The 22,210-nt window shown below is 49.5% G+C and overlaps 1 protein-coding gene across 1 annotated transcript in view; it reads left to right on the plus strand.

Annotated features, from left to right (window-relative positions):
- mical2b (microtubule associated monooxygenase, calponin and LIM domain containing 2b) overlaps positions 1-22,210 on the plus strand; it is a gene marked incomplete at both ends in the record, with an annotated part of 39,249 nt that overhangs the window by 16,276 nt on the left and 763 nt on the right. The window contains 17 exons of the mRNA XM_084452767.1: positions 2,590-2,737; positions 4,243-4,442; positions 4,713-4,813; positions 5,058-5,129; positions 5,277-5,411; positions 6,588-6,743; positions 7,034-7,285; positions 8,613-8,717; positions 9,755-9,937; positions 10,453-10,545; positions 12,179-12,368; positions 12,710-12,780; positions 12,930-13,220; positions 18,376-19,123; positions 19,393-19,463; positions 19,681-19,770; positions 19,938-20,034. Coding sequence (XP_084308893.1) covers positions 2,590-2,737; positions 4,243-4,442; positions 4,713-4,813; positions 5,058-5,129; positions 5,277-5,411; positions 6,588-6,743; positions 7,034-7,285; positions 8,613-8,717; positions 9,755-9,937; positions 10,453-10,545; positions 12,179-12,368; positions 12,710-12,780; positions 12,930-13,220; positions 18,376-19,123; positions 19,393-19,463; positions 19,681-19,770; positions 19,938-20,034 — 3,003 coding nt within the window. The remainder of the gene's footprint in view (positions 1-2,589; positions 2,738-4,242; positions 4,443-4,712; positions 4,814-5,057; positions 5,130-5,276; positions 5,412-6,587; positions 6,744-7,033; positions 7,286-8,612; positions 8,718-9,754; positions 9,938-10,452; positions 10,546-12,178; positions 12,369-12,709; positions 12,781-12,929; positions 13,221-18,375; positions 19,124-19,392; positions 19,464-19,680; positions 19,771-19,937; positions 20,035-22,210) is intronic.

A 22,210-nucleotide genomic window follows, 5' to 3' on the forward strand; every position in this document is an offset into this window, starting at 1 on the left:
AGACAGAGACCGTCAACTCCGGCGCAGTCAGTGAATGGCTTGCTGTGCAGGCTCCTGTTCTAGCCCCGGTGTGCTAGTGCCAGGAGGGATTTTCTCAGCCGTCCAGTGCTCTGACTAGGACAGGCCTCCACCCACCTGCTGGGACAGCTATTGATGTGGGCTTAGGCAGAGCCGTCATGTCCCTGGATGCAGCCAGTGACTCACTGTCAGTCCGAAGCCTGGTACTCAGACAGGTCCAGACACGGGCTCAGACGGAGTAGCAAGCTGGGATCACTCACGCACGACAGTCTAAAGCGTTCTCTGATCCTACGCTGCTGTCCAGAAGTAACAGCTAGACTCAGTCGATCTGCACAGACCCCAACATGTTGATTCTGAACGCACCCCTAGCCGGCCTCACCTGAGAGTTTATACAAGGGAACAAAGGCCGAGTTACGGGTCGTCACACCCAGCTGAGACAATACCTGTGGTCAGATTACAGCAAACGGGGTCAGTCAGATATGCCCCATTACAACCTAGTCTGGCTTAGTCTGGTTTAGTCTGGCATACAGCACACCTTTGACCCTGTATCTCGTTACCTTCGCCCCAGCGACCGCTAGGCGAAGAGTCCTATTTTGTGTTGCGTGTATGGTTCTGTTGTTTGTTTCTTAGTAAGCGGGATTACGCTAAAACGTCCAGACCAATTATGGGGCGGATCCACAAATTAAAACTCAACTATGAGCAAGAGACATGGGGTTTGGACTGGGGTGTGCGGGGGGAGAGCCTGACGTGCACCGAACTGCTTCCTGCCGGCTGCGACCCAAGGGGCGGCGCCACAGAGCTGCCCAAACACGGCCGCCCATTCATCTCCATTCATTGTTTTGGACTTGGGGCTCAGGAGTGAAAAATACCCCCTGCTCACAAAACACAACTTGGAGCGAAATGTTTCTCAAACAACTAAAATGTTGCCTGAATGGGCAAAGAGGCATTTCGTTTTGGCCTCTGATAAATGGATATGTTGCACAGCAAATACTTTTTGATACTTGATTTTTGTAACTTCATATTTTTCTATTTTTCATTGCCAGTACATACAGTAGGCGTTATAATACTTCCCAACGAACACCACTGACCACAGATTGTTGATAACAAATAATATGAACATACTGTATGTACCTGTATCTACGTGAGATTTTCAACTTATTACTACTGGGCAAGAAGAGATCCGAGCTGAGAGCAACAGAAACTCTTCTCTAGGGTTTGTGCCTTCAGAACCTCTCCTTCTCTAGGGTGTGTTCCTTCAGAACCTCTCCTTCTCTAGGGTGTGTGCCTTCAGAACCTCTCCTTCTCTAGGGTGTGTTCCTTCAGAACCTCTCCTTCTCTAGGGTGTGTGCCTTCAGAACCTCTCCTTCTCTAGGGTGTGTGCCTTCAGAAACTCTTCTTCTCTAGGGTGTGTGCCTTCAGAACCTCTCCTTCTCTAGGGTGTGTGCCTTCAGAACCTCTCCTTCTCTAGGGTGTGTGCCTTCAGAACCTCTCCTTCTCTAGGGTGTGTGCCTTCAGAACCTCTCCTTCTCTAGGGTGTGTGCCTTCAGAACCTCTCCTTCTCTAGGGTGTGTGCCTTCAGAACCTCTCCTTCTCTAGGGTGTGTGCCTTCAAAGCAGCAGGCTTAGAGCTCAAGCCCAGGGAAGGGCAAAAGCTGAAATAATTTTCGGAGGTGTGCCTACTGAAGGGATTTGGGAAATGAAGGTGCGATCAGTCAGTAAAATCCTCTCACATAACCAGTTTAATGTAGGCTACTGTCTCTGCTGTAGCTAGTCCACAAACGTAGGCTGCAAATCAGACCTTATTCCAAACTGAAATTATCAGCGAAGTCAACTTGTCAGCTTGGTAGAGAAGCCTATATGTACACTGCAGCAGCTGTTATTGGGGTTTATTGTAACCTAAGCCTACCTTAATGGCCTCTGATAGCCTAGGGAGAAAGAGAGAGAGAGAGAGAGCTTACTGCTGCTTTCTTATCTCTTAATCACTGTCTGTTGATTTCATCCACTTACTGAAACACATTCAACAACTGCACGCTGATCTAACAGCTGTTAGTGCATCACTCGTCAGTATCACTTCCTCCTGCAACTTAACCACCCTGGGATCGAACCCGCGTCCTCTGATTTGCAAACACACAGGACCACCTTTCTTAAACACCACTACCAGCTAGCTCTTCGATGGCATGAGTGGGCGGTATTTATACTGAGGAGTGAGTTTAACCAATTCACCTTGGTTTCAACAAACAAAATGCATTCATTGGCAGTGGTCCTTTCTATTTTCTTAAGAGGTATGATGTAAGATATCTGATATATCGTACTGAACATTCTTTACTGGCTTTCCTGAAATCTTTTAACATAGATCTATTTCCTCCCAATGATGGAATGTGATCTTACAGAGGCTAAAATGCTTCTGGGAAACTGGACATCTGGATTGTGTTAATTGATTTTTATAGATTGGCTGACTGTGTTATGAATGGCATCTTTGATTGGCTGACTATGTAATAGGTGACATCAGTGATTGGCTGTATTAACATTGGCGATTGGCTGACGAGGCTGTGTTGACCTCTGACCCCTGCAGAGTCTGAGGTGCGTCCGGGCCGCCTGCTGACCTGGTGCCAGAAGCAGACGGAGGGCTACAGGGGCGTGGCCGTCACCAACCTCACGTCCTCATGGAAGAACGGCCTGGCGCTGTGTGCTCTCATACACCACCTACGGCCAGATCTCATGTGAGACCACACACACACACACACACACACACACACACACACACACACACAGAAAGGCACACTTGTATGCCCCCACACACAGAAACCACCATGTTCCTATCAGCAACATTGCTGACATCTTTTTAGAGATCAGTGGTTCATGGGCCTGTGTCACAAGTTGTTGTGATGTTGTAAGAGGGAACAGAAAAATGGATTACACACTCAGAGCACAGTGTGTTTTATTGTCCAACTGAAGGACTGTACTCAGTGACCCGTGCTCTGCTCGTTGTGGTCCGTGCCTGCGTCAGTCTAAATGGGGAAGTGGGAATACTCAAACCACACTAAACGGAAGGAGACTATTTTGGTGGTTTTTAAAAAAAAAAAAAAAACTTTTGATCTTCCTGTACACACCCATCCCTGTACTAAAGGTTTTAGACACAGTAATTAGGCTCCCACTCCATTCTTAATGATATTTCCCTGCTGACCAGAGAAGTTCCATGTCGATGTTTATTCATTGCGCTATGGTCAGTATAGTCATTTCACAGCAGCTTTGGGAGTGTGTGTGTGTGTGTGTGTGGGGGGGGGGGGGGGGGGGTTGCAGTGTGCTTGCCACACGCGCGGTGTGTGTGCTGAAGAGGGCTGGGCCAGGATCATCTCATCCCCTTACTGTACTGTAGGTCACTGGGTACACACACACACACACACAGACACCTCCCTGTCACAGGTAGATGTGATTCAGCAGAGTTCGCTAGTCCGAATCACACCCTCGCACGGAAGCGGAGTGCGCTGACATTGTCGCCTGTGGGGCAGCTCTGGTCCGTTGCCAGTCTCAGCTCCAGCGATGCGTCACTCTGGTGCTCAGGAGTGGAGGAATTACATTCAGCGTGACGAATCCATCCATCACGGCTTTCTGCGTTTACTCCTCCACCGTCGTTTACAGTTGTTTATTGGTTTACAACGCAGCACAGACGAAAGAGACGGGGAGGTAGTCGGGATAGGACTTGGGAAAAATAGGAATTAAGTGAATGAATGGATACAGGAGTTTTCCGATTTTTTCGATGAGCTTCATCAGTTGCAGTCGTATCAGCTCGACATTTTAACATCAGGTTAAAGGAGTAGTGAAGGGAAAATGCATGTTTAGCCATGTTTTAAGGTTACTTAAATCAAGAGTTTAACATGTTTTTGAATGATTTTTCAAGGTGACCACCCACATCCATTGTATGACCAAAACGGTGGTAGAGCAATTATCAGACTTTCTCAAAAGTGCTAGTTTTGTCAACGTTTTGATCTGAACCATTGTATATGATCATAAGTAACCTTAAAACAGGGCTAAACATGCATTTTCCCTTTACTACTCCTTTAAGGTCCCAACTTGCGGTATTTAACACTGTATATGTCTTCATCTAACGCGCCTACTCCACCCGCCCTCCCCTCTCTCTCTCTCTCTCTCTCTCTCTCTCTCTCTCTCCCTCTCTCTCCCCCTCTCTCCCTCCCATCCTCTCCACCCCCCATCCTCTCCCCACCAGTGACTTTGACTCTCTGAACGAGGACGATTCTGCGGGGACCAACCAGCTGGCCTTCAGCCTGGCGGAGCGGGAGCTGGGCATCCCGGCCGTCACCACGGGGAAGGAGATGGCTCTGGACCAGGAGCCGGACAAGCTGCTCATGGTCCTCTACCTGTCCCGCTTCTACGACAAGTTCCGGAACGCTCCGGGAACCGGCACTGGTATGGCGGGCCTGCGCGGAGGTCGTGTGTGTGTGTGTGTGTGTGTGTGTGTGTGTGTGTGTGTGTGTGTGTGTGTGTGTGTGTGTGTGTGTGTGTGTGTGTGTGTGTGTGTGTGTGTGTGTGTGTGTGTGTGTGTGTGTGTGTGTGTGTGTGTGTGTGTGTGTGTGTGTGTGTGTGTGTGTGTGTGTGTGTGTGTGTGTGTGTGTGTGTGAGAGAGAGAGAGAGAGAGAGATCAGAAGCCCTAAGGAACACCCCAGGGCTGTGTTGCAGGTGCAAGGGAAACAGATGAGAATGAGGAGTATTCATCAGAGAAGGCGAATTCAGTTTCCAACGGAACGAACCAATTACAGCCCAGGAAGAGGATCCCCAAGGTACCAATCCACCTATTGTATACTGTACCTCTCTCTCTCTCTGTCTGTCTACCTCTCTCTTTCTCTCTGTCTACCCCCCCCCCCTCTGTCTCTATCCCTCTCTTGGCCTTTGACGAATACACTAACAATCACTGACAGTTCATGTCAGTTGAATTACATTACATTTACAATCTATCAGTTTAGTTCATTTTTCAGGTGTCAGTCTAGATGTAGAGAGGCATTCCTCCATCTCTCCCCTCCACAGGACGACAAGAAGCTGGAGGAGAGCGACCCCACAAACAAGAGGCGACGGAAGGGCAACAACTACCTGGAGGAGGTGGGTGGGTCGGCCCCTCACATCCCACGCCTCTGAACGCCAGCTAGAAATGTCTCACCGTCAAAACCACTTGTCAGTAACCTACACTATAAGAAGAAGAACATTATTAAAATACTGTTTACACATGTCCTCCTACCTGTCCCACAGTTGTCCTGTCAGAGTGCGCCCCCTGCAGGTGAGGAAGGCGAGCACCGGGAGAACAAGGTGCGCTCCATGGCAACCCAGCTCCTGGCCAAGTTCGAGGAGAACACTGGTGCTTCCAGCACCAGCCACCGCTGCAAGGTGAGACCGACACCACTCCAGAAGGTGCAGGGACCTTCTAGTCGTTCTGGGATCTTCTAGAGGTCCAGGGGTGGTCTAGGGATCTTCTAGAGGTCCAGGGGTGGTCTAGGGATCTTCTAGAGGTCCAGGGGTGGTCCAGGGATCTTCTAGAGGTCCAGGGGTGGTCCAGGGATCTTCTAGAGGTCCAGGGGTGGTCTAGGGATCTTCTAGAGGTCCAGGGGTGGTCCAGGGATCTTCTAGAGGTCCAGGGGTGGTCTAGGGATCTTCTAGAGGTCCAGGGGTGGTCTAGGGATCTTCTAGAGGCCCAGGGGTGGTCTAGGGATCTTCTAGAGGTCCAGGGGTGGTCTAGGGATCTTCTAGAGGTCCAGGGGTGGTCCAGGGATCTTCTAGAGGTCCAGGGGTGGTCCAGGGATCTTCTAGAGGTCCAGGGGTGGTCCAGGGATCTTCTAGAGGCCCAGGGGTGGTCTAGGGATCTTCTAGAGGTCCAGGGGTGGTCCAGGGATCTTCTAGAGGCCCAGGGGTGGTCTAGGGATCTTCTAGGGGTCCAAGGATCGTCTAGGGGTCCAGGGGTGGTCCAGGGACCTTCTATAGGTCCAGGGATCAGCTGTACACACTGTGCAGTATAGAGAGGCACAGAAAGAGATCTGTGATTTCGTACATAGGGTCAGACCTACAGGTAAGCGCTCTCCTGGTCTGCCTGTGTAAAGTTTAGATCTGCCTGTTGTCAGAGTGGTTCTCCCACAGTGTTCCCATCTCTGAGAGAGAGATTGGAGAGAAAGACCAGCATTTCCACAGCCTTGGGATAAGAGGACATACAGTATAGCTTCTGCATGGTTGCTGCCTCCAACATAATCCTGTGTGAATACACGCCTTTGTGTAGTTAAGACCTGGGGTTGTCACAAATCCTCCTCTCTTCCTCCTCCTCCTCCTCCCCTCCTGCTCCCCTCCTCCTACTACCGCACAGCTACAATATCTTCCAACGGAAGGTGTGCTTCTCTCCTGACCTGACATGTACTGGTCACCTAATTTCTCATTCTCCTCACCGACAATGAATAGGAATCTGGTATCTGCCGCTCTTTGAAAACGTTTTTCCTCCTCTGCTGTCTTTTCTCGTCTTTTCTTGTCGTCTCTCTCCCCTGCCGTCTGTCTCCTTTGACCTGCCCTCTGATTGGTCAGTCTGAGTCGGACCCGTCTGGCCAAGCGACCCCTCCTCTGATTCCTGACTCCTCCCCCTCACCTCCCACTTCGCCAGATGAGACTGAGAACCCTCGCTTCGCCAAGCCCAAGGACACGCCCCCTCCCCCACCTCCACCCCCGCGTCCTAAGTGGCAGGTAGTGTTGGTTTGGTTCCGGGGAGATTTCTCAAACAGCTGTTTTCCCAGCCCTGCGATTAGCACATTCAACTGGTGCTTGACCATAGTAGAAATGACTGGAGATCAGTGTAATGCATCAATTGTGTGTATTTTGGATTCCAGTAGAGTGGAGTAATGTACATAAGATCTGGGGTACACACTAGTGTAGATATTCTTGTCTCAGTACACCTGTAACATCTGGGGTACACACTAGTCTAGACATACCCCCCCCCCCCCACCCCTCCTCACCACCTGTGTTCCCACTTCCAGCCCTCCATCTATTTACGCCTGTTAGAAGAGCCTGTGACTGGGGTTCAACCAATCAGTCCAAAGCAGACCCCCATGACCCCTCCCTGTCAGCTTGGCCACACCCACCCCTCCTCCCCGCGATCAGAGAGCCCTCCTTGCCCCGATGATACGGATTACCCAGAACACCCTGCTCCCGACCAGCTCACCTCGAGGGGCGTGTCAGGGAGGGGGGCGGGACGGCCTCCTCAGCAGGTGGAGGAACAGATAAGCCAGGTGAACTGCAGCTCTGTCTGCTGGTCTGTCTGCTGGTCTGTCTGCTGGTCTGTCTGTTGGTCTGTCTGCTGGTCTGTCAGTCTGCTGGTCTGTCTGCTGGTCTGTCTGCTGGTCTGTCTGCTGGTCTGTCTGTCTGCTGGTCTGTCTGTTGGTCTGTCTGCTGGTCTGTCAGTCTGCTGGTCTGTCTGTCTGCAGGTCTGTCTTCTGGTCTGTCTGCAGCTCAGTCTGCTGGTCTGTCTGTCTGCTGGTCTGTCTGCTGGTCAGTCTGTCTGCTGGTCTGTCTGTCTGCTGGTCTGTCTGCTGGTCTGTCTGCTGGTCTGCCTGTCTGCTGGTCTGTCTGTCTGCTGGTCTATCTGTCTGCTGGTCTGTCTGCTGGTCTGTCTGCTGGTCAGTCTGTCTGCTGGTCAGTCTGCTGGTCAGTCTGTCTGCTGGTCAGTCTGCTGGTCTGTCTGTGTACCAGCCATGTCTTTGTGCCCTAGTCTGACCTTGAGAGAATGTTCTGGTGTGGAAAATGGAACTTGTGTGTTCACCACAGGAATGCTAGTTGTTTTGCTGCAAGGGTCTGGCCATATCCCGCAGAACAACAACAACAACAAAAACAACAATGAATTGACAGAAAGTCTATTGCTCTAAAGTGACAGATTAGCGCTCAGTGTTTTGAATACCAGTTAATGAGGATTGTCATCACTGTATTACAACACAGGGTTCTCAGTACCAACCCAGTAGTTCACACTCACAGTACTCTGTACAACACAGTAGCCCACTTCTCAGTATATTTCTCAGGACAGCGCAATCAAGCGTAACTCTGTATGTTTTCACAGTGATTCTAGGCACACCTGGATAGTTGTCATTCAGTGTGGTGTGTGGAGGGGGTGATGGGTGCTCTGTTTCTCATTCAGTGTGGTGTGAGGAGGGGGTGATGGGTGCTCTGTTTCTCATTCAGTGTGGTGTGAGGAGGGGGTGATGGGTGCTCTGTTTCTCATTCAGTGTGGTGTGTGGAGGGGGTGATGGGTGCTCTGTTTCTCATTCAGTGTGGTGTGTGGAGGGGGTGATGGGTGCTCTGTTTCTCATTCAGTGTGGTGTGTGGAGGGGGTGATGGGTGCTCTGTTTCTCATTCAGTGTGGTGTGAGGAGGGGGTGATGGGTGCTCTGTTTCTCATTCAGTGTGGTGTGAGGAGGGGGTGATGGGTGCTCTGTTTCTCATTCAGTGTGGTGTGAGGAGGGGGTGATGGGTGCTCTGTTTCTCATTCAGTGTGGTGTGAGGAGGGGGTGATGGGTCTGTCTTTCACACTGCTCCTCCCTTCCCTGTGCTGCTGGCTGCTCCCCAGAGGACGGCCCAGCATGGCTCCACCAGGAGCAGCATCAGGGAGCGAGCGGTCCTCCTGTCCTCCATGTTCTCTGGCTCACTCAGCCCTCCTCAGGCTCAGGGGAAGGTAGGGGCCTGTCTACCTGTCTGCCTGCCTGTCTTTCTACCTGTCTGTCTACCTGTCAACCTTCCTGCCTGTCTGCCTGCATTCATTCCTGTCTACATGTCTTTCTGCCTGCCTAACTGCTTACATGTCTGTGTCTGTCTGCCAGACACTGTGTATGCCTGTCTACTTGCCTGTCTACCTACTTGCCTGTGTACAGTACCTGTCTGTCTATCTGCCTGTCTGTCTCTCTATCTGTGCTAACTTGTCTCTCTGCCTGCCTAATCTGCTGTCCATCACATACTAAAATCAGTGACAGTCATGAGAGACTGAGCGCTGAGTCCTGTCCAGAATCAACCCTTGGGTTTATCAAAGATGGCTAACTTACTTGGTTGTATCTACAGCATTCATGTCTAGGTTTTTTATGGGCAGATACTTTGTGTTTCATCCCTGTCATCACAGTTCTTTGATAGCGGTGATGTGCTAACCTTCGGTGAGAGAAGTGTGTGTCTCACCTACAAAACAGCAGTTTGTAATGCACAATGTATTAGGGCAGACAACGTTTCGAACACGAGGTCAAAAGTTTTCGTCTTAGTGTATGTCTCAGCCAGGGTTTGATGTGGAGGCTGACTGAGCAGCATGGCTGTGTGAGACCTCTGTCCATTGTGTGCTGTGGTCCTGTGAACGGGAGGTCAGCACTAATCACTAATGGAACACTTGGTGTGTTTGTTTAGGGCCCACCTCCTCTCAGAGCAAACTAATTAAGATTCCATTCCACTTGCTGCATGTCCGGAAAATCCCTCACTGCCTCCCTCTCTCGGTTTCTCTCTCTCTCTCTCTCTCTCTCTCATTCTGTCGTTTTGTCTGTCTGAACCTCCCCTCTGCAGACAGACTGTGCTACCTCTTCTCTGCCGACGGACTCCTCCCCCTCTTCTCCCTCTCCTCAGACTCCCTCTGCCTCTAAAAGCCCAGTGATCCATCCTGTCCCAGAGCCTGCTGCTCTCTCTGGCTTCTCCTCCTCCTCCTCCTCCTCCTCCTCTCTCCTCCCCTCCTCTCCTCAGAACCCCGAGAAGGTCCCGGGGTCGAGGGTCAGGGGTCAGGACAGAGACCAGGACAGGACCGCTGACAAGGTTCATGAGGAGGTCAAGGACATAGTCAGTGACAAGGTGATAAAGAAGGTCGCTGGCAAGGTCAGGGTTCAGATTCATGATGAGAAGGTCGAAGAAGACAAAGTCCATGAGAAGGTACAGAACAAGTCTGTCTCCGTGTACCTGTTGTTACGAGGGAACAGGTTTTTCTGCCTCTTAAACAAGCAGTTCCCAGCAGGTAGTGCTGTAGATGTTATATAATGTTATGTAATGTTGTTATATAATGTAATATAGCATAGTTGTTACAGGACCATTCTGACTATATGTCATTGATTTTAGTGCAATAGGAACGCAGCCCCCAGTAGAATGATCCGGAAGCCGATAGTTCGCTCTGAGAGTTGTCCTGCTGACCCCGTTCAGTTGGATAAACAGGTACCAGTCGTCCCTTTTCCTGAATTCCTGGAATTTCTCCTATTCCAAAACCTTTCAGTATCCTCTGTTTTTTCTCTCTCTTCCACAACCTTTCAATATCCCCTGAAACTGTCCTTCGTTCCTCTCTCCCCCCTACTCTCACCTCTGCTTCTCTGTTCTCTCTTCCTCCGTATACCTCCTTTCCCCCTCTCTCTTTCTGCTCTCCTCTGCGCCCCCCTCCCTCCCCGCGGTGTCGGTAGCGGACAGTGGGGAAGGTGTCTTCGGTGATTGGTGCTAAGGCTCAAACTCTGGCCATCCTCTATGAGACTGACCACAGACCCAACGCCTCGCCGGTAAGCAAGGGCGCGGAGGGGGGTACACTAACCACTCCAGGGAGGCCGTGGTGTGTGTGTGTGTGTGTGTGTGTGTGTGTGTGTGTGTGTGTGTGTGTGTGTGTGTGTACAATACGCCTCTATATATCTGTAACCCCAAAGGCTTTCTGATATCAACATCATGAGGTTTGGTTAATCTCCTAAAGAACACAACACACGTCATACCAACTGCTTATATCATTAGCTGAAGAGAGGGACTGGGAAAGTCAAAGGACCCTTTGATGTGATGTTTCTGTGAACTGTGGAGATGTATGGGGCCCGGGGGGAAGAGGCTGGTGGGCCTGGAACAGGTTGGTGGGCGACACACACACACACACACACACACACACACACACACACACACAATCAGGATGGAGGGTGTCTTGTCTCCATGCGCTCACGTGGGTGTCTGTCCATGCAGGTCGTACCATGGTGTCCCAAGAACGGACCGGTAAACACACAGCTTTTGCTTCGTCTCTCTCCGTCTCTCCCTGCAGACAAAGCAAAGCCATGATGCTACAGTGCTCCTGTACAGTACTACTGTAGGCAGTCTGGAGGCCTTGCTGAGCTGTACTGAAGCTCTTGTGATGAGACATGGAACTGTTGATTCTAGCCCTGCTTGGCTGGATAAACTGACCACTAACATACCCATGAGGATATGATGTGCCTGGGCCTGGGGCTGCTCTACTCTAGCCTGGGCCTGGGGCTGCTCTACTCTAGCCTGGGCCTGGGGCTGCTCTACTCTAGCCTGGGCCTGGGGGGGCTGCTCTACTCTAGCCTGGGCCTGGGGGGGCTGCTCTACTCTAGCCTGGCCTCACCACACCCAATTCACTAAAAAAGCGAAGGGTCTGGAAATCCTGCGTTTATTTTCGATTTCCAAGGGGCATTATCAATGGTCAGTCCAAAATGCCCCTGGACGCAATTGGATCGATGTACAACCAATCGGAGCAACGGAACGTGGTCTAGCAATCGTATCATCGAATTAAGTGGGTACAGTCGTATCAAACCCGCCCCATATTAGATTGTGATTGGCCTGACCAATATCTGGGCGGGTGGAAATCTTTTTAAACAGGTGGATGTCCAGACTGATCTACAGAGTGAAATACAATGAGAGGTCACATGATCAGGATGGCGATGTCAGGCTAGCTCTATTCTGTGTTAAGCTGTGGAATGAGGTGACCAGGTAGGAGTGAAGAGAGTAGGAGTCAAGAGTCTCCCTGGCTCTCGTCTACTTCTCCTTCTGGACTGTATTAACTAATGAACCATGGATGGTCTGGGGGTGTGATGTCATTCATGGGCTGTAGGGTTCAGTGATGCTTGCCTGGTCATACTGCTGCTTGTCTGGTTCACAGTTCCCTGTCTGGCTGCCTGTTGTACCCTGTTGGTGTCGAGTTTCCCAGGGACTGATGACTGAGAGGTCAACTGAACGGAGAATCGCCACTGACCCCTTTCTCTAATCTACATCCGTGAATCTGTCCCTTGCAATTGGCAGTATATCACCATGCTGTCACCCCTGACCCCGACCCTGAACCTAAACCCTAACCCTGGTCGATCCCTCGCCCTGCCCCTGCCTGGGTGTGCCTCTGACCCCTGCTCTGTCCTGTCTGCCCCACAGGGCGTGGCCCGGAGGGGGCAGTTCCCCCAGGGGATGGGCGGCAACGACACGTGCTACTTCTGCTCCAAGCGCGTGTATGTGATGGAGCGCCTGGGCGCCGAGGGATACTTCTTCCACCGCGAGTGTTTCCGCTGTGACGTCTGCAACTGCACGCTGCGTCTGGGAGGACACGCCTTCGACTCCCTGGAGGGTAGGGTTAACCGCTCGCTCGTTCGTTCGTTCGTTCATTCATTCATTCACTCGTTTATTGTCAGTCAGTCAGCCACATATTCCCTTGCTAACTCACACGTTCACTCACCCATTCTCTTTTGCAAGGGTCCTGCGCACAAAAAACATGTACAATAAAATATAGACACAAGAATACAATTACAGTATTTCAGATGCTAGAGGCGCGGGGTATGTTTGACATGCATGTTCTGTGTGTGTGTGTGTGCGTGTGTGCGTGTGTGTGTGTGTGTGTGTGTGTGCGTGTGCGCGTGTGCGCGCGTGTGTGTGTGTGTGTGTGTGTGTGTTTGTGTATGTATGCCGCAGGGAAGTTCTACTGCAAGCTGCACTTCTCTCAGCGCCGACCCAGCAGTACTCAGGGCAAGTTCAGGAGAACGGTAAGTCTGCAATCACACACCTACTGTACGTGTGTCTACTGCTTTCAACAACAGTTGCACACACATACACACACACACACACATACACACACAATCACACACGAAAACAGAAACCGCAACTGACTTCACATCCCTTCCGTCTCCCTCAGGACGACCGGGGACAGGTGACATCATCATCCCGCGACGGGAGCGGCCCATACTCCGCCTCGGGCAGCCTGGCGAGCCAGCCTCCAGGTACTCCGTCTTCCTTCTTTAGGCGTGGCCTGCGCTGGCCGCTGCAGGCGGGGCGGGCGGTGTGCGGGACCCCCGGGCGCCTGGCTGGCTGGGTGGCGGGGGCGTCCAGGGAGGCGGGGCTCCACCTGCGGAGCCGCTGGGACGACTACGAGTTCCTGTACGAGCTGCTCAGTCTGGGCCTGCCGCTGCTCTGCATGCTGCATGAGGTGCTGGGCCAGATGTACATGGAGGCCACACAAATGACATGAACTAAATAATGTAGCAGTTGTACTGTACTTTACTGTACCTCAAGCAGCTGCTCGTTATCAGTCTGCACAACGAGGGTTTGATCGGCCCATTACGTTCCTTTACAGACTCCAAACGATCAGTATGATCGCAATCGTCCTTTTTTACAGTCTATTTTACTTCAACCAAAATCATTTTTGCGCTCCGTATTGTGCCCAGTTCTTTCTTTCTTAATGCACTTAACGAGAATCTGTATGGAAGAATGGTTTCCTTTCAGCTTTTGATAATTATTTTTGATAATTATTTCTGTTTGTTCTTGAGTTACAATTGAGAGTTAAGCGACCAAAAAGGAAGGATCCACTAATGGCACTTTATTTGCCCCTAGGGACTGCAGATAGATGCCTGTGTGTCCTGACTTGGTGTTTCAGTGTTATGTAGAGAATGGAGAATGATCAGTCTTGGTACTGTGTGTTAGCAGCTGTGAGCTGCTGTCTTTGCCTGTTGAATGAAGTGCACCTGAGCCCTGGGCTCGCCTGCCTCTGAGAGATGTGCAGTGGGAATGACAAACAGTATTCTTTTACTTCTCAGTTAAGCTACATTGTTGTTTTTTCAATGAGGATTATGATACTTTTTGAATCTGTTGAACCTTGTTGTTTTTACTAATAGTTTAACTGTCCCTAAATGCTGTCCTATACAGTATTCCTTTAATGTACATTTGGGGGGGAACCATGACTGAGCAAAATCAGCCAAAGTTTGTTGAAAGTTGACTTGAGCAATCATAAATCTTTTTCTTAATTCTTTCCAGTTTGTTAAGCCTTGAATTTGATGTGAAAGCACAGATACTGTGAATGGTGACAATAAGACTGTGCTGCTGACGCTGCACATGTGAGATGAACATCTTCGACTGGGTCTGGGTTTATAGCACTAGAGGGGCTACATTTCTCTGCACTATGACAGCATTCCTTATTACAGTATTGAGTTTCGCACAACACATTTCAGAGCTCCATTACGTTTCCCGAGGCTCAATATTGAGAAACATTTCCAATTTATATGTGACTCTAAGCACTTTTTATGTTTTCTGTCCTCCCCTCCATCTTGTCTCCATTTCCATCTTTAATTTCATCCTTGTTTTTTTCCACATCTTGGTCTACGTTCTGTAGCCTGTTTCAAGTTTCCAATGCTGCACCCTCTGATTGGCTAAGCAGTGGCGGCCACGAGGTGACTGGTCTGCTGCTTGGGTCATGTGATCAACTGTGTTGCTTTTGCATTGGCTGCCTCCATAGCTCTTTAACCCCACATTGACCAGTCAGGCTGAGATCGCGGCATGGGTCCCACGTATGACAGACAGGTGATGATAATGTAGCTATTCTAGATAGCAGTAGTTGCCTCGTCATGTTGTCTACGGGCAAATCCTCCCATCTTACCCACTAACCAACAGCCCGGCTGTGCTGTGTCACTCCTAACCCCTCTAACCCACATCGTTGGCACGTCCTACAGACTGACGGCCTCCCAGCGTGGTTGGGCATGCAGAGTAGCACCGCCATCATCTACAGAGCCTGTCCTCCGGTCTCCATAGTAACGCCCATCCCTCCACGTTTCTCTCTCTGTCTGTCTGTCTGTCTGTCTGTCTCTCTGTCTGTCTGTCTGTCTGTCTGTCTGTCTGTCTCTCTGTCTGTCTTTCTGTCGTACCTCTGTGGTTCTCTGTTGCAGACAGCGGTCTCCTGGCCGAGCCCCCTCTCAGCCTCTCCAGAGCACTCTCATGCTCTTCCTAGTCCCCCCCCTCCATCCCCCTCACCCCCGTCTTCACCCCCCCCCTCTCCCAGGTCCATACTCAGGATAAGATCCTCGTACTGTAGATGATCTTTGATGTAAATATACTGTTTTGCTTAATTTATGCTATTTAAAGCTGTAAGTATAAATAAATTGATTTGATTACATTCGTTCCCTGCTTCCTCCTTTCTTGACAGGAACATGTCTGCTAGCTAGCGCAGCGCTCGCGCCGAAGGGTTAGAAAGTCCCTGTCAGCGGTTCCTTTAACCGGTCACGGTCGATCTCAATGAAGATCAAACAGCTCTCACAGCTTTCAAATTAACAGCCACTCAAATAACCACATCATCTATTGAAACATGCATTGTAAAAGGCTTGTAAAAAGCCTCTGTTTTCCATCTAAAACCCAAATTGCCTTCACGTGAATAACCCCAGAATCACCCCAGCATAATACTTGAAGCCAACTCTGCAGACTCTCTGACCATCTGTTGATTCCTGCTGACTCAAACACAGTGGTTGTTAACATCGTCTTTACTATACACCCAGGTCTTGGTTTAGATCCTATTTTGACCCAATTGGCGATCTGTAACGCAACCATGGTAACAAACCGTACTGTATACATCAGACCCAATGCAGCGCCTCATCTCTGACTGGTGTGGAGCTGAGGCCCAACCCAGTCCGCAGTTCTGTAACTGCTGGCAGCCACCTTCTGGGTCTCTCTCTCTCTGGGTCTCTCTCTCTCTGGGTCTCTCTCTTTCTCTTTCTCTCTCTCTCTCTCTCTCTCTCTGGGCTCTGTATTTCTACTGGGTTATTTGACTGGTTTCTACATCCTGTAATTCTAAACCTCTCAATCAGGAAAGGGTGCTGCGGTCTTGTATCAAATGTTCTGATATCCAAATGTCAATGTATGAGAGAGATTCTCCAGCCATAGCTACATAGGTGAGATACCTATTCTGTGCAGTCATAGGAACTCATCTATACAAAATGCTGTTTATGTAGTTGACGGATTAGACAGGAGCACACACACACACACAGTGGATACGTTGTCGTTGAGTGACATATAAAACAACTTTCATAGCAGGATTTCTGTGTGGTTCTCTGCAGATCGGTGTGCTCTGTGTCAGGTCACCTGACGTTCCAGGGCTGTAATGTGAGTGTTATTTCTAGGAGGTTACCGTGCAGGGAGGGGGGTCGCAGCCCAGAGAAGGGGGCTGAGCCCCAACATGGTACCAGAGGTGGCCGAGCAGGCTATGGATGACGTCCCTAGTGGGTATGTCATTATAACAGACACACACACACACACTCACACACTCCCTGTGTTTATCTGTGTGTTCTTGTAGTACTTGTTATTTGTTGTTATTTGTTGTTTATCATCCATAATTCTCTGCAGTGCTGCTGACTCGAGGGATAAGAACCACTCCAAAGACTCTGTAGAAAAAACCCTGGATCAGAAAGGTGGGGATTTTTATTGTGTGTGTGTGTGTGCGTGTGTGTGCGCGCGCCCGTGTGTGTGCATGTGTGCGTGAGAGGGAGGAGAGGGAGGGAGAGAACCCATTCCTCCAGCCATGTTTTGGAGATGTGATCTGGGTGTGGCACCCTCAGCCTCTCTCCCACCCAGGCTGGATGTTTGTGTTGGCGTCTCAGCCCCGAGCCGCTGGTCTGCACAGAACATTCAGTCCCGCGGGCCTGGCCCGGTCCAGACACCGCAGCTGCTCGAACCTCCTCCATTAAGCTCTGCCCTTTCAGTCTACCCCTCCACTCTGCTCTTCTTCTCCTCCCCTCCATCTCTCCGCTCTGCCCCTGCCTCTGTCTCCATGTCTAACTGTCGCTCTAGGAAGCAGTGTGCTGCCACCTCCTGGCTGGATTAGGAATTGCACAGTCCACTCCACTTTGAACTGTGTGCGAGGCTGGAGGTGTAGAAGTGATTCTATTTTTATATTTTGTTAAAACTTGTGATATTTTTGTCTCTCTCTCACACACACACACACACACACGCTCACACACACACACGCTCACACACCATTCCCTGCCCCTAGATCAATCCAAGTCCTCTGACAAGAACCGATGGAAGAGAAAGATACGTGCCAGTGAGTATATATATATTGTGTGTGAGTGCGTGTGTGTGTGTGTGTGTGTGTGCATGCTGGTGTGTGCGTGCTTTTGGTAATGTCATGTCTTATCGTGACTTTGACCGTCACAGTGTGGAGCTGACTAACACGGTCTCGTGGGGGGCTATTTATACCACCCACACGGTGCTAAGCTGGAATAATCATTGGCTGGACCATGGCTGCTATACATCAACTCAGCACTCATCTATGGACTTGGCCTGGCAGTTGAACCATTAAGAACTTAACTCTAATCAAAACACTGAGGATTTTCAGTGGATGCCTCAAGTCATGTTTGTCTTTCAACTGATCTCCTTCTAAAAATTAATAACCGTTAACAAGCTGATAGTTTAGGACGTTTATTTTGAGAGATACTGTAGTAGATGGAAGGCTGTGATAAGCTGAAATAAGAGCAGCTGTTGTACAGCACCTCTGTCATGAGAGGGCGATGGTGTTCTGTGGGAGAGGGACCTCATGTTTTTGAAAAAACACAGGAATAGAATTAGGTGTTTAAGCATTTTGAAACACTCTTATTACACAGCATCTTTGCTGTAAAAATCTTACTTGAGCTACACCCAATTTACAACTACGAGGATTTGCACACACTATTCTAGCTTTTCCCACATGCATTGGTCATTCGTGCGTTACGACCCCTAACCTATATAATGCTTAATGACAATGACATGGATTTGATACACATGCATACTTGTGATGTTAATTACAAGGACGTCCACACCAGAGGATCTTGTGGGCAGTGTTTTATTTGGCTCAGTTTCGCTAATTGATTGTGTGTGTGTGTGTGTCTGAGTGTGTGAGTGTGAGTGTGTGTGTGAGTGTGTGTGTGAGTGTGTGAGTGTGTGTGTGTGTGTGTGCGCGTGTGTGTCATGGTCATGGAGATATTAAGAAGTTGTGGTCCTGTCTTGCAGCCCTGCCTCTCATGCTGGTGAGGACCTTCCAGAGAGGGAGGGTCCCAGACAGGGAGGAGCCACCCATCCCGGAGGCGGAGTCGGACTTTGAGGAGGTTGACGACGCTCATATAACTCATACCCCTTCACTGATACCCTGTGATATTGACATAATGGAAATGCATTCAAATTATCTCACATACCAGTAGTCTTTTATTGGTGTGATTTATCTTGGTATAACATTTGCACAGACATAACATTTTCATTGCTGATAAAATTCTCCCACATAGACTGACCAGGTTAAATCTCACTTGAGCAGCATAAACCAAGCTCGGTTACTAATTATTCACTTTGTACAGCTCTCCCATGATGCATCTGAGAAGCCGGCAGACACCCAGACTGCTTTGCGGGACTCAGGGGAGCGTCCCGCCACCAGGGAGGAAGTGAGTGGGCTGTCCAGCCCAAAGAAGAGACTGGTGCTCTCTCTGTCTGAGAAAGAGAAGCTTCTAGACTGGAACGGGGCCGCACAAGAGGAGCGCGGAGCAGTAGGGGCACATGGAGGGCAGGTGAGCAGGGAAACGGCATCCGGACACCTGATGCCCCAGAGCCAGCCACCACAGCCGGGTGCAGAACCAGGACCTGGGCCGGGCCCATCCCTGGCCCACTCAGACCCGACCCCGGCACCGGCGCCCTCTGCCTTCCAGCTGCTGGCCAACGCCCTCAAGAAATCCTTTGGGGTCGCCGGGACCACCTCTACTTCGGGGGTCACCAGGAGAGAGGGTCCTCGTCGGCAGAGGCCTTTCTCTGAGGGAGCCTTCAACTTTAGCTCCGTGTTTGGGGCTGGGCAGTCAGGTCAGGAGGGGTCGGCGGGGGCAGAGGAGGGGCAGCGGATGCCTGAAGGGGGCGACCTGCCCTCCCTGCTGGAGCTGGTGTCCCTGGCTAACAGCGGCAAGCCAAGGGGACAAGCCTTCACGGATGACATGGTGTCCCTTCCGCCCAAGAAGCTGAACTTCTTCTCCTCGCTGCGTCTGAAGAAGAGCGGGGCGACGGGAGGGGAGGGGCAGGACAGAGACATCCGCACCATCCTGTCCAACATCAGGAACAAAGGTCAGCAGGCAGGGGTCAGGAGAGGTCAGCTGACAAGGGTCGGGAGAGGACAGTGTCGTGTTGTTGTATTTGAAACATTGTGTTTCATATGAAGCCTAAATTGCATTTAGTTGCTGAAAAGATCTTTCGAGGGTTAACACGTAGGAGGTGATTTGCTCGTTTACGATTGAAGCCGGTGAAAAAAGAAGCACGTACAGTAGAATACAGTAGACTACCCTTTAAGACCACCCCAGTCTAATGCCCCCTCCTCTGTCTCATCCTCCTCACAGCCTCCAGCCGGCACCGTCTGGATGAGTCCAACTCTTCTAGCGACGAGGAGAACGGCCTAGCCAGTCACACGGTCAGTACTGCTGATTGTACCAGGCAAAGGTTGCTGGGAAATGGAGTCATATCTGGGCAACCAGTGAATTTGTATAATTTCATAGGTCTTTCAACCAGACATTTGTAGCTCCATCCTGTCCTTTGATAGGTGGAGTATTAGCCTTCTGTGATTGGTCATGGCTAGATTCAAGATTCCTTTTCAAGATGGTCATGGCTGTGTTTGTCACCCCCACCAGGGTGGTCCTGAGCGACAGAGGAGGAGACAGGAGAAGATGGCGGCCAAGCAGGCCAAAACAGATCAGCTGAAACTGCTACATAGGGCTCAGGTACCAGAGAGCACTCACTCATCCATCAATCAACCATTCAATCAGTTAATGAGTCAATTAAACAAACATTATTTATGCGGCACATTTTGTATTATGTAAAAGTTATGTGATCCTCAGGCATCAGGTAAGTTCCCAGATGAAGCAGGTGTGTTGTTGCGTGCTCCTAGGGGATCCAGCGCCAGTTGGAGGAGGTGGGGGAGAAACAGAGAGACCTGGAGGAGAGAGGAGTGATCATAGAGAAGCTCCTGAGAGGGGAGGAGACAGGTGAGTGACTCCGGGTACCAGGGTCACACACACACACACACACACACACACACACACACACACACAAACACACCTGTAGAAGACACACTGTGCCTGGCCTGTAGCTCTCTCCCTGCTGATCTTCCTCAGGTATAGAGTTGAGAGTTTGCCTTTTGCAGAGCGCAGTGGTTTTAATAGTTTCCCCGACAGCTCAAATGTGTTTGCCTCAGCTGTAAATTGAATTTTCACACGTCTCCCTGCTTCCTGAACCCCTGCAGATTCAACACTGACTGTTTCCTCATACAAACTTCTGAAGGAACATACAGAACAAATCACATTTAGGCCTAGCTCTCGTTAAAGCCGTGTTGTTCTTTCAACTGCAATTGAATTTCAACAAAGTAGTAGCCTTGAAAGCTCTGTGCAAACTTAAAAGCTATGTTACTGTAAGTAATGTCAAATACTTGGTACCCAATTGGCACATTCTTATTCTTAACAAGTTTGCCATAGTTCTTTGCAATGATCTTTTGCAAAGTTGCTTGTCCTTGAACAGTCCTCCTATTGAGAGCCATATGGAACAGACTGTCTGGTTCAGTTGTCAGGCTCCTCTGTGTAGACATATATATATACGTATGGACAGTGAATGTCTATGTTAGTAATTTCTTTGTAACTTAGAGATATTGATGGAAATACAGTGAATGGCCTTACAGAAGAAGCTTATTATCCAAACCTACATCGGGGTGTGTGTGTGTGTGTGTGTGTGTGTGTGTGTGTGTGTGTGTGTGTGTGTGTGTGTGTGTGTGTGTGTGTGTGTGTGTGCGTGTGTGTGGTGTGATCTTTGTTTGGATAATTGTATTAGGGGGAGGGTGAAGGGCTCCCTCTCTGAATAGACTCTTTGTTAAGTCACATTATTCACACACTCCAACTGCAGGAATAGGAGGCAGACAGACAATAACACGGGATTGTGGGCAGCTATAAAAGATCCAGAGATAAAACCATGAGTACAATACTGTGCACTTCCCCCCCTTTGCATTAAGTCTATTTCTGTATGGCCGTGATTTAACGTATCTCTTATCTACCTGTTTGAAGGCTTCTCCTCTCAGAGACAGGAGATGGAAGCTTTGGAGGTCAGGTCTACATGTTGAGGAAAATAATGTTTTCTCTCTCAATGGTTGATCTTACAAAGGGGACGGGAGCCATGATTGTGATTGTGAAGACAGGAGACAGAAAGGAAACGGGAAAAATACATCCTTCACACAGAGCTTTTTGAAAACTGACTTTTCAGAAATGGAACTCAGTAATTAAGAAGTAGTTTGTGTTACAGTTCTGTGTGGGTGTAATCCACACTGGACCCCCATAGTAACCTACCCTCCCCTCTAGGGCTATTGTACAGTAAGTACTTGGCCTTGTACTTCCTGTGTAACTGTACATTTACAGGGGAATATCTGAATGGGAAGGATGGTTGGACTCACTAGATATCATACATGCTGCTGAATACACCCTGACACAAACACAAAACCTTTGTTCTGAGTGAAATCTATGAAACTGTACAAGAGCCGTTATCACTCTGCTCTCACTCTGCGATGAGGTTTATCAGGGGTAATACTGTGGTTACCGTACACACCTGTCTTTTATATGACAGGGTTGATTGGCCATCTTTAGAAGTAAGACGAAATAGGCATTGGTACTTGTTCATTTTTAAGGCTCTTACTGGGAAGCTGACTCCTTATATTACCTCGATGCTGAGCCATACATTTTAGTCCGTACTCAACTAGGCCGAGTGACCGGCTCACACGTAAAGTACCCCATGTGACCACAGAGCTGGGAAGGTCTGCCTTTTCATCTTTGGCTCCTAGCTCTTGGAATTGCCTCCAAGACACTCTGAGATTGGAATCACTTCCTTCATATGGACAATTTAGGACTCTGATTATGGACTACTGTGTTTCTGTTTGTGATTGTTTTTAGTTAATTAATGTGTTATATGTAATGTCTTTATGTGTATGTGGCTGTGTATTTATTGACTGTATTTGTTTATTGTGAACTCAACACACTTGAAAATGAGTATAAATAAAGGTTTGAAATCCATGGATCATCCGTGGTTTGAGTGATGGCTCATCCATCTACTGTATGTGACCTTGGTAGCTAACTGGTGAATAAAAGAACAAAGTGATTCATCAGATAAACTGATCCTCTAACGGCC

Source organism: Borostomias antarcticus (genome assembly GCF_949987555.1).
Source record: "Borostomias antarcticus genome assembly, chromosome: 18".
Lineage (NCBI taxonomy): Eukaryota > Metazoa > Chordata > Actinopteri > Stomiiformes > Stomiidae > Borostomias > Borostomias antarcticus.